Genomic DNA, 14,347 nt, shown 5'->3' with positions numbered 1-14,347 from the left:
CAATGTTTAGCCTGGTCTGATGGTGTGGTCATGTGTTGTATAACCAGGAGTCCCGAAGCAGTTGAAAATAATCCGGTTTTATTCCCTATTCTTTATCATTCTAAACTTTGGTGAAAGGTGAAGTGGAACAATGATCAAAACACCATTTGCTTTTAGGGTTTGAAAATCACCTGTATGTGACATCTTCCTCTAAATCCTCACCATGTTCTCCTCTACGGAGTCCTTTAATATATAAACTTAATGACGACAATGTCCCTCTTCTGGACGAAGTGGTTACAGCAGTCCTCTGTTGCTGTGTGTGTGTGTGTGTGTGTGTGTGTGTGTGTGTGTATGTGTATGTGTATGTGTATGAGAGAGAGAGAGAGAGAGAGAGAGAGAGAGAGAGAGAGAGAGAGAGAGAGAGAGAGAGAGAGAGAGAGAGAGAGAGAGAGAGAGAGAGAGAGAGAGAGAGAGAGAGAGAGAGAGAGAGAGAGAGAGAGAGAGAGAGAGAGAGAGAGAGAGAGAGAGAGAGAGAGAGAGAGAGAGAGAGAGAGAGAGAGAGAGAGAGAGAGAGAGAGAGAGAGAGAGAGAGAGAGAGAGAGAGAGAGAGAGAGAGAGAGAGAGAGAGAGAGAGAGAGAGATGTCCATTTACAATATTTGAAATGTGTATGTTACCTGAGTGGGACATCCAGTAGAGTGAGCAAGTGGGTGAACTGAGACACCCCCAGACTTGATGGTGCCGTCCTCATGGCATCCCATGTAGCTCAGTTGGTAGAGTGTTGTGCTTGTAACACAAAGATTGTGGGTTTAATTCCAATGGGGAACCAGCAGAAAAATGTATGCACTCACTACTGTAAGACAATCCGGATAAGTGTGTCTGCTAAATGACTTAAATTTAAAATAAGCAGGCTAGACACATTAGTCAACATTGAACTGTAGGTATGTGCTTTTTACCTCTATGCTGCACAGCATTCAATCTGTGTGACTGCATGTGTGCCCACACACACGCATAGTCTCTTGGTTTTGTAGCTAGAAGGCTTGCAGAAGGGGCAGTGATATATACAAAACAAAAATCTAAACACAACATGTAAAGTGTTTGGTCCCTTGTTTCATGAGCTGAAACAAAAGATAAAAGCTGAAGAACATACGCACATCCAGGTACTTTCAGCAGGTGCAGGAGTTGTAGGCAAACTCCTGGAAAACAGGAAGGAAAACACTGCACACTGCTGCTCATGCTCCCAGGGGATTTTATTTATAACAACATTTCGACCATTATGTGCCTGATGAAGACCTAAGAGTCAAAACGTTGTTATAAATAAAATCACCTGGGAGCATGAGCAGCAGTGTGCAGTGTTTTCCTTCCTGTGTTTGCTGAAATAAAACATCCCAGAAATGTTCCATATACACAAAAAGCTTATTTCTCTTAAACAGCCTGATCTTTACACAGGTGTACTTTGTGCTGAGGACAATAAAAGGCCACTTCAAAGTGTGCAGTTTTGTTACAGAACACAATGCCATAGATGTCTCTAGTTTTGAGGGAGAGTGTTTGTGTGTGTGTGTGTGTGTGGGGGGGGGGGGGGGGGGGGGGTGCTGAGGAGTATTTCTGTCTGTAATAAAGCCTGTTTGTTTGTCAGGAAAAACTCTAATGAATTTAATTAAATTGACTGATGTCCTAATATGAACTGTAACTTAGTAAAGTCTTTGAAATTGTTGCATGTTGCCTTTATATTTTTGTTCAGTATAACTTGCACTTCATGCACATGAATAATTCTATACAGTTCTATACAGGCATCAGCGTCTTTTCTCACAGTGGTATTAAAGATTTTTAGAACTAACCCAAGATAGACCACAGCCTGACGTTTCCAGTGGGAACAAATTAATCCTAGTGGACAGAACAAGCAAGGAGGTGGGCAGAACCAAGCACGAGCTAGTGAGAGCCTATTGGCCTGTTCTAGCATGTATTTTTTATTAAAACATTTTGCACCTTTATACAACCTGGCCAAGATAAAGCAAAGCAGTGCGACACAAACAACAACACAGAGTTACACATGGAATAAACAAGCGTACAGTTAATAACACTATATAAAAAAAGAAAGTCTATATACAGTGTGTGCAAATGGTGTGAGGAGGTAGGCAATAAATAGGCCATAGTAGCGAAGTAATTACAATTTAGCAGATTAACACTGGAGTGATAAATGAGCAGATGATGATGTGCAAGTAGAGATACTGGTGTGCAAAAGAGCAGAAAAGTAAATATAAACAATATGGGGATGAGGTAGGTAGATTGGGTGTGCTATTTACAGATGGACTATGTACAGCTGCAGCGATTGGTTAGATGCTCAGATAGCTGATATTTAAAGTTAGTGAGTGGAATATAAGTCTCCAGCTTCAGCGATTTTTGCAATTCGTTCCAGTCACTGGCAGCAGAGAACTGGAAGGAAAGGCGGCCAAAGGAGGTGTTGGCTTTGGGGATGACCAGTGAGATATACCTGCTGGAGCGCGTGCTATGGGTGGGTGTTGTTATCGTGACCAGTGAGCTGAGATAAGGCGGCGCTTTACCTAGCATAGACTTATAGATGACCTGAAGCCAGTGGGTCTGGCGACGAATATGTAGCGAGGGCCAGCCGACTAGAGCATACAGGTCGCAGTGGTGGGTGGTATAAGGGGCTTTGGTAACAAAACGGATGGCACTGTGATAGACTGCATCCAATTTGCTGAGTAGAGTATTGGAAGCTATTTTGTAGATGACATCGCCGAAGTCGAGGATCGGTAGGATAGTCAGTTTTACTAGGGTAAGTTTGGCGGCGTGAGTGAAGGAGGCTTTGTTGCGAAATAGAAAGCCGATTCTAGATTTGATTTTGGATTGGAGATGTTTAATATGAGTCTGGAAGGAGAGTTTACAGTCTAGCCAGACACCTAGGTATTTGTAGTTGTCCACATATTCTAGGTCACAACCGTCCAGGGTAGTGATGCTAGTCGGGCGGGCGGATGCGGGCAGTGAACAGTTGAAAAGCATGCATTTGGTTTTACTAGCGTTTAAGAGCAGTTGGAGGCCACGGAAGGAGTGTTGTATGGTATTGAAGCTCGTTTGGAGGTTAGTTAACACAGTGTCCAAAGAAGGGCCAGATGTATACAGAATAGTGTCGTCTGCATAGAGGTGGATCAGGGAATCACCCGCAGAAAGAGCGACATCATTGATATATACAGAGAAAAGAGTCGGCTCGAGGATTGAACCCTGTGGTACCCCCATAGAGACTGCCAGAGGTCCGGACAACAGGCCCTCCGACACACTGAACTCTGTCTGCGAAGTAGTTGGTGAACCAGGCGAGGCAGTCATTTGAGAAACCAAGGCTATTGAGTCTGCCGATAAGAATACGGTGATTGACAGAGTCGAAAGCCTTGGCCAGGTCAATGAAGATGGCTGCACAGTACTGTCTTTTATCGATGGCGGTTATGATATCGTTTAGTACCTTAAGCGTGGCTGAGGTGCACCCGTGACCAGCTCGGAAACCGGATTGCACAGCGGAGGAGGTACGGTGGGATTCAAAATGGTCAGCGATCTGTTTATTAACTTGGCGTTCGAAGACTTTAGAGAGGCAGGGCAGGATGGATATAGGTCTATAACAGTTTGGGTCTAGAGTGTCACCCCCTTTGAAGAGGGGGATGTCCACGGCAGCCTTCCGATCTTTAGGGATCTCGGACGATATGAAAGAGAGGTTGAACAGACTGGTATTAGCGGTTGCAACAATGGCGGCGGATAGTTTAGAAAGAGAGGGTCCAGATTGTCTAGCCCAGATGATTTGTACGGGTCCAGGTTTTGCAGCTCTTTCAGAACATCTGCTATATGGATTTGGGTGAAGGAGAAGCTGGGGAGGCTTGGACAAGTAGCTGCAGGGGGGGGAGCTGTTGGCCGGGGTTGGGGTAGCCAGGAGGAAAGCATGGCCAGCCGTAGAGAAATGCTTATTGAAATTTTCGATTATCATGGATTTATCGGTGGTGACCGTGTTACCTAGCCTCAGTGCAGTGGGCAGCTGGGAGGAGGTGCTCTTGTTCTCCATGGACTTTACACTGTCCCAAAACTTTTTGGAGTTAGAGCTACAGGATGTATATTTCTGTTTGAAAAAGCTAGCCTTTGCTTTCCTGACTGACTGCGTGTATTGGTTCCTGACTTTCCTGAACAGTTGCATATCGCGGGGACTATTCGATGCTATTGCAGTCTGCCACAGGATGTTTTTGTGCTGGTCAAGGGCAGTCAGATCTGGAGTGAACTAAGTCCTACATTTTTTGAAAGGGGCATGCTTATTTAAGATGGTGAGGAAATTACTTTTCAAGAACGACCAGGCATCCTCGACTGACGGGATGAGGTCAATATCCTTCCAGGATACCCGGGCCTTTGCCGATTTTTGTTAGGGAATGCCTACTCTGTGAAGTGTGCGTGTGCAATAACTCCTTCTAAACAACGTAATTTTTTGAAACTTTGGCAAAGGTTAAAGTCTACAAAACTTAGTCCACTCTGTTTGTAACATATTCTCGTTTTGGAAACTGAAAACTGTATTGAGATCAAATGTTTCATCATTGAGAAAATGTGCAGAATGTCGGCCAAAATCTCTCGCTCCATCTTCTTCCACTGCCGGCCACTGGGCTTCATCTCACCACCATATTTGGTAGTGAGTGGAAAGACCAACCGGATGCTTCACATTTATACATCCAGTGAAATATCTATCTCTGGTGGTATGCTGTCAAACACAAACATAAGTGAGAAATACTTTAATAAATTAGCTAGTTGATAACCAGGGGTGAACATAGAACAAGGACCAACAAGATTAACACTAACCATGTTGTTGTTAGTGATGAAAAATTAATTAACATGTTAGCTAAGACTTAGCTGCTAACGTTAAATAGCTATCTTCTTTCACAGCCTAACATTAAGCTTAACTAGCTAGCTTGCTATACAGTTAACGTAACAGATACATAAAGACGGTTATGTTACACGTAATTAAAAACCTAGTAGCTAGCTACATCTATGAAGAACATAGATACTGGTAGCTAGCTAACGTTACAGCAAATACAGAGCTTTAAGTGAATAGCAAAATGTTACATTAGCTGAAATACCTAGCGCCATCTCTGCCGAAGAACACAACGGCCAAAGCAGCACCTAAAACGGTCCTGAGTGGCAACATATCAGCCCAATTGGCACTGCTTGTTCTTCTATAGTACCCCTTGCAAGTCTTCATATGTAAAATCCTTAAATCGCAAAAACTGCCGCAGTCACAATAATGTCCAGTTTCTTAGACTTCTTTGAGACTTGTGCCGTACAGTTTATAACTGTGGCAATGAAATCCACAAAATCCACCTTTTAACACACAGGGTATCTTTTGACTGACAGCAAACATTTAAACCAGGCTGTGGTGCATCCACTACCATATCTTCAACTAGCTTACAATTGGCTCATTCATCCCCCTCCTCTTCCCTGTAACTACTCCCCAGGTCGTTGCTATAAATGAGAATGTGTTCTCAGTCAATTTACCTGGTAAAATAGGGGCTTACCCTAAAATAGGGGAATGAAATAAATAAATAAATGACTTGTTTTCTCAATTATTTTACCGTCTCCGCATAGGAGATTCGATTGACCGCTCTAACTGTTGCCACCTCAATCTCCTTCACCCTTACAGGGCACTCCAGGAACGCGGGATCATGATCCCCACCACAATTGCAACACCTTCGTCCTTCTACACACCGTTCTTCAGCATAATCTGTCCTTCTACACACCGTTCTTCAGCATAATCTGTCCTTCTACATACCGTTCTTCAGCATAATTTGTCCTTCTACACACCGTTCTTCAGCATAATCTGTCCTTCTACACACCGTTCTTCAGCATAATCTGTCCTTCTACATACCGTTCTTCAGCATAATCTGTCCTTCTACACACCGTTCTTCAGCATAATCTGTCCTTCTGCACACACTTGAAACAAGGCCAAATCCTTTACAATTCTTCACTCTGGGTGAATGGGAAAAAAAGAAAGAAAGTATGTCGGTCCTGTTATATTTTTATAAAGAGCAACTACCTACTCATGTGAAGCTTGGTTATGTAAGATAGGCTACGTTGTAAGAGCTTTTGTCCCCAAACCACTGCAGTGTTCAGACGCTGGGCACCAACCACACCAGGAATTCTCTTCAGGTATTCAACTTGAACAAATGTCGTCACCCCTGAGATGACTCCTTTGACGGGTGCTCTACCCCGAAGTTCAAAACACAAAACTTTTGTTGTCTGGATTATTTTGAGGCCCACTGCAATCTTCCTCTGTTCTTCAGAAATACAATTACAGTTTTTGCCGATTGCTTACACACTGAAAGTGAATGCTTAAACAAAAGCATCAAAACCTTAACTTTTGTAACCATGTCGTAAACAAAGGCACCAAAAGTACAAACGCATTTTCTGCTTTGCACTTTGTTTGCAATTCTGCACGCACTTGCAAAACACTACACACTGTTTCTTACATTAGACACATCGTTCAAGAATGAAATCTCTTGCAATCATTGAAAAAACACTTCTATTCAAAATGCAAAACATACCTGAAATTGGCAACACCCCCACACACACACATGAAAACACTTCTACAGTAATTGAACACCAGTTAGTCTGAGCCTTAGCACTACAAATAGACCTCAGGTAAGATCACCTCTTTTGTGAGAACTTTGCAAACAAGGAGGCAGTGAGAGCGAGAGGAAGAGGAAGATGAAGAGAGAGAGGAGTAGGACCAGGACAAGAACAAAGAAGGGGACCAATCAATAGACGGAGACATATTTCTGACGACATTAGGGCCACTTTGGTGGACCATGTCATAAATCATGGCCTGACGATGAGGGAGGTTGGGCAGAGTCCAGCCCAACCTGAGTCGCTACACGGTAGCTTTCATAATACGGACATTTAGACTGGAAAACAGGTATGTCTTCAACTTTCTACACGAGACTGTACCTCTGTAATTGTTGCACATCATTCTGCATCACAGTACAATACAATGTAGTCCTACAATATTAGGTCTATGCTCCACAGTGAACAAAACAAATAGGTATAGTGCTATGAAGTACATGCAATACAGTTTTGATTTTACTGTGTACAGTATGACAGTACAGTATGTAAAAAAGAACCTAACCAATGACATCATATTCTTGCATTTTCTACAGAACTGCCAGACGACCTCTTGAGGGTGGAAGGCAACGTCTGTTAACCATGAACAGGAACTGGCCATTGTCAATCTAGTGTTGGTAAACAACACCATCCGCCTACATCAACTACGAGAGCAAATTATCGCAGGTCACACAACATTCCATAATATCAACCGTGTCAGTATGTCTACCCCTATTTTACCAATCTTGCATCAACACCAATTTACGATGAAGCAGCTGTACAGGGTTCCATTTGAGAGGAACAGCGTTAGAGTCAAAGACCCTCACTATGACTATGTGCAAGTAAGTGTCATTGTACTATACTGTAATACAGTAATGGCAGTAGATTGTGTCCTATTGGCACTGCATAGATACATTCAGACAAAGCAGTATCTGACCTAGGCAGTGTGGCGGGGTGTTGTCTGTGGGGGCACCTGCCTTGCCTGTAGCTTGTAGTTTTGACTGAATGTGCCTGACCCAACCCAACCCAACCCAACCCACCCCCCACCCCTACCCCCATCCCTGTGTGACAATGTAGACATTGTAGTCCTGTGTTTTGAGTTACACCATATTCACTGTACAGTGTATGCATTTTCTGTTGCAGAGTCCTGGACTTTGATGCAGCTGCACAGCCTCATGAGTTTATTTCATTGATGAAGCTGGATTCTAGCTAAAACCAGGCGTTGGGGCCGAAACGTTATAGAACAAAGAGCCATTACGAATGTCCCTGGGCAGCGTGGGGGAAATATCCCCTTGTGTGCCGCCATTAGTCTGCAAGGAGTTCTCCATCACCATGCCACTCTAGGTCCCTACAATACTGCACACATAATCATATTTCTGGATGCACTATATAATGCAGTTGTACAGGACGGACCAGAGCAGCCCAGGTTTGTTGTCATCTGGGATAATGTTAGTTTCCACCAGGCTGCTCTGGTCAGGGACTGGTTCACCAATCACAATAACTTCACAGTTGTATACTTACCTCCTTACTCCCCATTTCTCAATCCGATTGAGGAATTATTTTCGGCTTGGCGTTGGAAAGTGTATGACCTCCAACCACATGCCCGCCTGCAAGCAATGGAAGAGGCATGCGGAGACATTGAGGTGGGGTCAGTCCAGGGTTGGATATGGCACGCAAGGCGATATTTTCCCCGTTGCCTAGCCAGGGGTGACATTGCTTGTGATGTGGATGTGGTGATGCGGCCAGACCCTAACAGAAAGCGGGATCCATAAACCATCCATCCCATCCCTTACAATAGCTTACAATACAATTTTTTGTTTACCATTGCACTGTAATTTTACTGTAATTATTTTTTTCCCTTGAGTTTACAGTAACATATTGTATTGATTACTGTACTGTAATTCTACTTTTCTTTGTGTTTATTTGTTGTTGTAAAAACCTGCAATGGCAAAAAAATAAGCTGTCTACATTTGTTTCTGAAGCCTTTCTATTTTGTGTTCATTGAAATGTGAGTAGATGTACTGCACTGGAACAATCTTTCACAGAAGCCTGTATGAGAAAATTAAAAAGGTTTACAAAGAACTAAAGACATCAGTGTTTTGTATAAAGTACATCAGTGTGTTGCTGCTTTGAAAGAGTAATTCAAATGGTGCATGTGTGTATCATTTTGAGGCAAAAATGCCATTTTGAAAGGATTTAGGTTTTGATTGCAGAGTTTCATTCTGACATAGAAGTGAGATGTTTACCTTCAAGTGTTGTGTCTTATTTGGCTTGTGTGTAGAGTTCTGACACAATGAGCCAAACTCTGCAACAAGTGTGTAAGCAATCGCAAAAAACTGTAATCAAATAAGAGCACTCCTGGTCACTCTGACAGACTCATGGTAACTCTGTGACATACACCTGGTCACTCTGACAGACTCCTGGTCACTCTGTGACAGACTCCTGGTCACTCTGACAGACTCCTAGTCACTCTGTGACAGACTTCTGGTCACTCTGACAGACTCCTAGTCACTCTGTGACAGACTCCTGGTCACTCTGTGACAGACTCCTGGTCACCCTGACAGACTCCTGGTCACTCTGACAGACTCCTGGTCACTCTGTGACAGACTCCTGGTCACTCTGACAGACTCCTGGTCACTCTGACAGAATCCTGGTCACTCTGTGACAGACTCCTGGTCACTCTGTGACAGACTCCTGGTCACTCTGCGCATACTTCACCATTTTCAACACCTCAAACGGATTTCCCACATATGCATCCTTACTCAACAAACGCATCACAACAAGAAGTTATTCATTATCATTCATACACGTATCCTCCACTCCAATTTTAGACAATTTCCTTTTTGTTCCAGTTTTCGATACTACTGTTGTCCATTCAGGACATTCTTCTTCACCAACTCTGTTCAACGTGGTGCTTGTTTCGAACTCAGCATCCACTTCCGCCATCTTCTCCCCTCCTTCCGGCTTGCCAATTGGAATTGCTCTTGATCCTCCCATTTCTTAAACCCATTGCTCCCCATCCCCACACTTTCCTTGTCGCCACAAGGTGGTAGTGTTGCATAACATTCGTCGTCGTCCAGTTGACAGAATTTTCAAGATGGAATCCAATCGGACCTCGCAAACACAGAAGACAGGTAAAAGAGAGTAACGTAAGCCCATTATGTGACACAAATGGCTAGAATGTTCAATAGACGATTTATTATACGTTTTGTATACTCTTAAGATGTTGCTGACAGTCAAACACGTTACACAGTCGTATTCCAAGCGTCTTGTAAAGTTCAGAGTTCATTTGCAAGCAGTCATAGACGCTAGACAATGTTTCAAGTTACGTTTAGACCTTGCTCGAATTAAAGTTTAATGTTATGTTTTACTTTTGCTCAAGGGGAAATCACGGAAATATATCCCATTGACCTCCCAGATCTAGATTACAGGGAACTAAGTTCAACCTCTGAAAACATATTGACCTCCCTGGCGTCAAACACCTATGAAGGAGAGCGTTGGTTTCTACCCTCAAATGGCTCAAAGGTATGTTTTTTTAATGATGAGTTTCTGGTTACACTCACTCCAAATAAAACATAATGCTTCTGTAGGCTACAGATGAGCATCTCCCCCTTATAAAAAAAATATTACAGTCAGAGTGCAGTATAACTGCAGTACACTGCAAATACTGCATCCAAAATAACAGTGGACTGCACTTTTAAAACTGCAATCTTTTTTTGTACGGGTCTTACAAAAACATCCAATGTTGGTGACAGATCTATCACCTGCCAAATTGAACCCCTTCATCAGGTGGAGGTGACACATGACAACGTGAGCAGACTCCAGCTGTTCGGTGATGATGATCCACCTTGCACTCTGCTGACTCTGCACATGCCTGCAGATGGAACTCAAGGTTGATACCCTACAGGGAAATGTTGCCTTTCAGATCTGCTGTGTTTGGTTGATGTTATGTAGGCTACAGTATAATGTTACATAGAATGTTATGTTTTCACAGTGGTGGCCCTGAACCTGCATGGAAAGTGGTGGTCTTTAAATGATGTTTTGAAGACATCCATCAAATCCAGATCTGGTCTTGTGATGGTACGTTCTTTACATTTGCACTTGTGTCCTCCATGGAATGAGAGTAAAGGGCATCCCACTAAATGTAGACCTATACCATGACTTCCCATTACCTTCATTTTGAGATGGAGTAGGCAAACATAAATGAAATATGCACTAAATTAAATATTTTTACATGGTTATTCCATCTAAAGGGTGTATTATTACATGTAATAACATGCAAAGGCCCCTCCATACCTTTTGATATAATTCGATTTAAATTACTAGTCCCACAAATACTTCCAATTAGGTTTTAAACCAGTGAATGTTGCTTTTGTCAATGTATTTAGGATAAGGCTTAGATGTGTAGGTCATTCACAGGTGCAGTCTGTTATGGAGAGAGTGATACTTTTCCTGCTTAGTCAAATCATTTTTGGAGTTTTGGAGAGGCCTTCAGGGGAAGAGATTTACTTCTCACCTCACCCAATGAGGGAATTTGGCAAAATTCTATGGCATAATGGAGAGGCAGTTGGATTCTACACCATCAAAAAGAAAGGTAAGGCATTGTGTTAGTTTCTCATTTTCTGCCAGTTGACAAAAATAGTGTCTTACAAAAAGATTCTCATCTGCACTCAATTTATATTTTGAACAGGGAGGGTTGCTAGGTCAACACAGTGCATTGCAACAAAATAGTAAGGCTGCACAGGCAGAAAATCAACCCCCCAAAATATAAAAAAAAATATGTACGCTGTCGGTTTACACAATAGGCTCTGTATTTGTATGTGTACATGTTGAATTTGGGTGAGTCAGAATTAAAGGAAAGTGTCACATTCAATCATCCCATTCCTGTTTTCAAGTCAATAATTTATAAAAGCTAAACAGTGCAGGGAGGAATTTATTTTCTTTTGGGGGTTGCATATGTTTTTGATCATTTGGTCAAAGCAACATCATGTATAATTGGCTCTTTCAGGAAGTCTGTGTGATGGATTCACTCGTCGAAGCTATCAGCTTTCTGTCCTTGACACTGTGTTTGTGAGGACTCAGTGGAGGAGGAGTGGTCTGGCACTGCAGATCCTGGCAGACTTCTGTAAATCCCTCCCCAACGAGGAAGTGATAGGAATCAGCTGTCCCATAACCCCAAGTATGATTAAAGGTGGGTCAGTCAGTATAAGAAATTCAAAGGTTAATTACGTCAATGCTGGTTGTACCTGTTGTAGTCATCCATGTAAAGATTGCTGAATTTATATAAGGACAAAGTCAGATAATATGAGGTGCTTCCAGTCAATTTGGAGATGGCACACGCTATCACTTGGTTGGACGCACAACAATTTATGGTGTGTTATGAAGGACTGTTTACCTAGTCAGAGATCTATGAGCCAGGAGAGGGTGGGGTGGGGTAGGGTAGGGTTTCACACTAGCTGTACTTTATCTTCCAGGAAATGATTTACTGAATCATAATGTATGTAGCCTAATCTTTAGACATAGACCCACACTTTTAGATTACATTACATTTGAAATAATGCTAGCCACCTTGTCCTCTTAAAAAAGAATTGGGCAACACTTTCAGATAAAATGTAACCGCGATACCCATACTATACTGTATGTCTGGACTCCAAAACGTTAATAAGGTAATGAGGTTTTTAAAATTAGAAATTTGCTGCAGGAATTGTCAAGAAATGTACCTTTTAAACATTATAACGTCATGTTTTTGAGCACAATTTACAACGAAACAAAGGAATGTTACTAAAGTAATTATGCCTTATGGACAATTCAGGACAACATCAAAGTTGCCCCATTTAAGTCAAGTCTCAATTCCAGTGAACTATCCATTGTAGATCTCCAACTTCCCCTCCAGTCATTTACTGAAATGTACATGGTATGTCTCCAACTCCCTCTTCAGTGTGCAGCAAGTATCTGCTGATGCACCAGGACCAAAGGGACCGGCTCTATGAGGTGGAAGCTCCTGGGTGCTGGGGCCAGAGACGGAACATATGGCTCAACATACAGCTCAACCGAAGCACAAACAGTGAGGCCCTCCCTAGGTTTGGATCAGGGTGTACCAATGCAAAGGTTGTGTGATAATGAGAGACAGACATATCACTGTAAACATCATAACATGGTCTGTGAATTGTAAGACAAGAAAGCACATTTTGAAAGCATTTCACTTGTAAATAGGGTTCATGTTTGATTATATGATGTCAGGATTTTAGAGCTATTTTAATGCTATTTTCATACATTTTAAATGTGAAGTACATCTTTGTAAAGTGGGATTGTCTTTGTAGGCTCAAGTGATGAGCAATGTCCAACAACATTGAACAAGGAGAAGAGAAACTATAAATAATCATCATCAGGTTAGGTCATTTATTTTTCTATTTCATTATGGTTACGGAGTAGTAGTTAGGAGGGACTGTTTATGACCTTGTTTTAGCTTTGGTCTCAACCTCAAGTGACTTTTAGAGTCCATCACAACAAATTTAGCAACCACTGGATATTGTAACTAAGACAATTTATAATATGTAGGAGGAAAATAAGCGAACGTATCCATGGGTTAGGGAAATCAATGTGTAATGAAATATATTACATCTGATTTAGCCTACTCACATTGTCTGAGGAATGTGTATTTATAACTGTACTATCTGCCTCTTGCCTGACCCTTCCCTCAAGATGTCTCTTGATTATTGGTTTTCTGATGGTTTGGCTGTGATCACCACAGAAGTAAAGGAGAGAAGCTACCGGCAGACGAGGCTGAAGGGAGTGCTAATTCCAAACAGGCTGGGACATGATATTAAACCTCAGACCACAGATGGATCATGGTTCTCAGAAGACTTCGAGTCATGTTTTTTTATGTCATTTGTAGCAGGACATAGAAGGGCATTTGTGTCAGTTGTTATTTTGAGCAACTATAACGTGTTGACTAAGGCTAGAAATAATGGATGTTCAAAATGTTAAACATTTTGGGACCTGAACTGCAAATAATACATATCAGTTTCATATTCTGCTTAATAAAGTGATAACATCATCACTGTGGTTACATGGGTGTCTGTTGCAATGTGTTTACTGCTTTGTAATCATTCTCCTTCCATCTTAGACTATAATTGGGTGTTAAAGTAACTGCCCAGTGAAAATCTCACTTTTAAAAGTTCATATTCTGTTAACTACTATCCAAATAATGTTGTTGACTCGTCCTATACTCGTATTGGTAGCCAAAGCATAAATTGGAGGAAAACCACTTTAAAACCCCCACCTCAAACTTGGATCTCAAACAGACCATTTCAAAAATGCTTGCTATTTCCTCATAGAAAATGATGTCATCTCCCTGAGGAGGGAGGATGAGCTGACAAATCAGCGGTCTAGAGGAGAGTGAGCTAATCAATCAGCGGACTACTTGCTTTCATATATTTAATGACTGGTATACGCCCCCACCATTCTGTTGTTGGGGTACGCCCACACCATTCCAACACAGAAAATATGTTTTTTAACATACTTAATAAATATGTTTTTGGAAGAAAAACTATTTCACTCATATTGTAATTATAAGTCATATAATATATTATAAGTCATATTATAAGTCTTAGAAATCTGGAAACACTGGGCAGTTACTTTAAACATATGTGGTTTGGCAGGGCAACATTAATACACACACAGGTAAACATTTTCAAAAATAGGATATATGAAAAATACACAGGGGGCACATGCAGAATG

General features: G+C 41.9%; 2 protein-coding genes across 10 annotated transcripts in view; one reads left to right on the top strand and one right to left on the bottom strand.

Moving 5' to 3' along the window:
* igf1ra (insulin-like growth factor 1a receptor) overlaps positions 1-7,941 on the bottom strand; it is a 141,055-nt gene extending 133,114 nt beyond the window's left edge. The window contains exon 1 of the mRNA XM_039016884.1: positions 7,866-7,941. Within this exon, the coding sequence (XP_038872812.1) occupies positions 7,866-7,941 (76 nt within the window). The remainder of the gene's footprint in view (positions 1-7,865) is intronic.
* A 1,708-nt stretch (positions 7,942-9,649) lies between these two features.
* On the top strand, positions 9,650-13,667 carry fam169b (family with sequence similarity 169 member B). Of its 9 annotated transcripts, none has more exons than XM_039018117.1 (9): positions 9,656-9,741; positions 9,990-10,132; positions 10,397-10,499; positions 10,602-10,687; positions 11,027-11,201; positions 11,616-11,798; positions 12,546-12,671; positions 12,928-12,996; positions 13,359-13,667. In XM_039018117.1, the coding sequence occupies exons 1-8, from the start codon at positions 9,705-9,707 to the stop codon at positions 12,984-12,986; spliced, it is 912 nt and encodes a 303-aa protein (XP_038874045.1). In that variant the 5' UTR covers positions 9,656-9,704; the 3' UTR covers positions 12,987-12,996; positions 13,359-13,667. The 9 variants fall into 9 exon arrangements, with proteins under 9 accessions (XP_038874047.1, XP_038874045.1, XP_038874044.1 ...); XM_039018116.1 differs by having other exon boundaries at positions 13,310-13,667; XM_039018123.1 differs by having other exon boundaries at positions 12,546-12,715.
* The last annotated feature ends 680 nt before the right edge of the window (positions 13,668-14,347 follow it).

Source organism: Salvelinus namaycush, chromosome 21 (genome assembly GCF_016432855.1).
Source record: "Salvelinus namaycush isolate Seneca chromosome 21, SaNama_1.0, whole genome shotgun sequence".
Lineage (NCBI taxonomy): Eukaryota > Metazoa > Chordata > Actinopteri > Salmoniformes > Salmonidae > Salvelinus > Salvelinus namaycush.
This window is presented reverse-complemented; position numbering and strand designations above follow the sequence as displayed.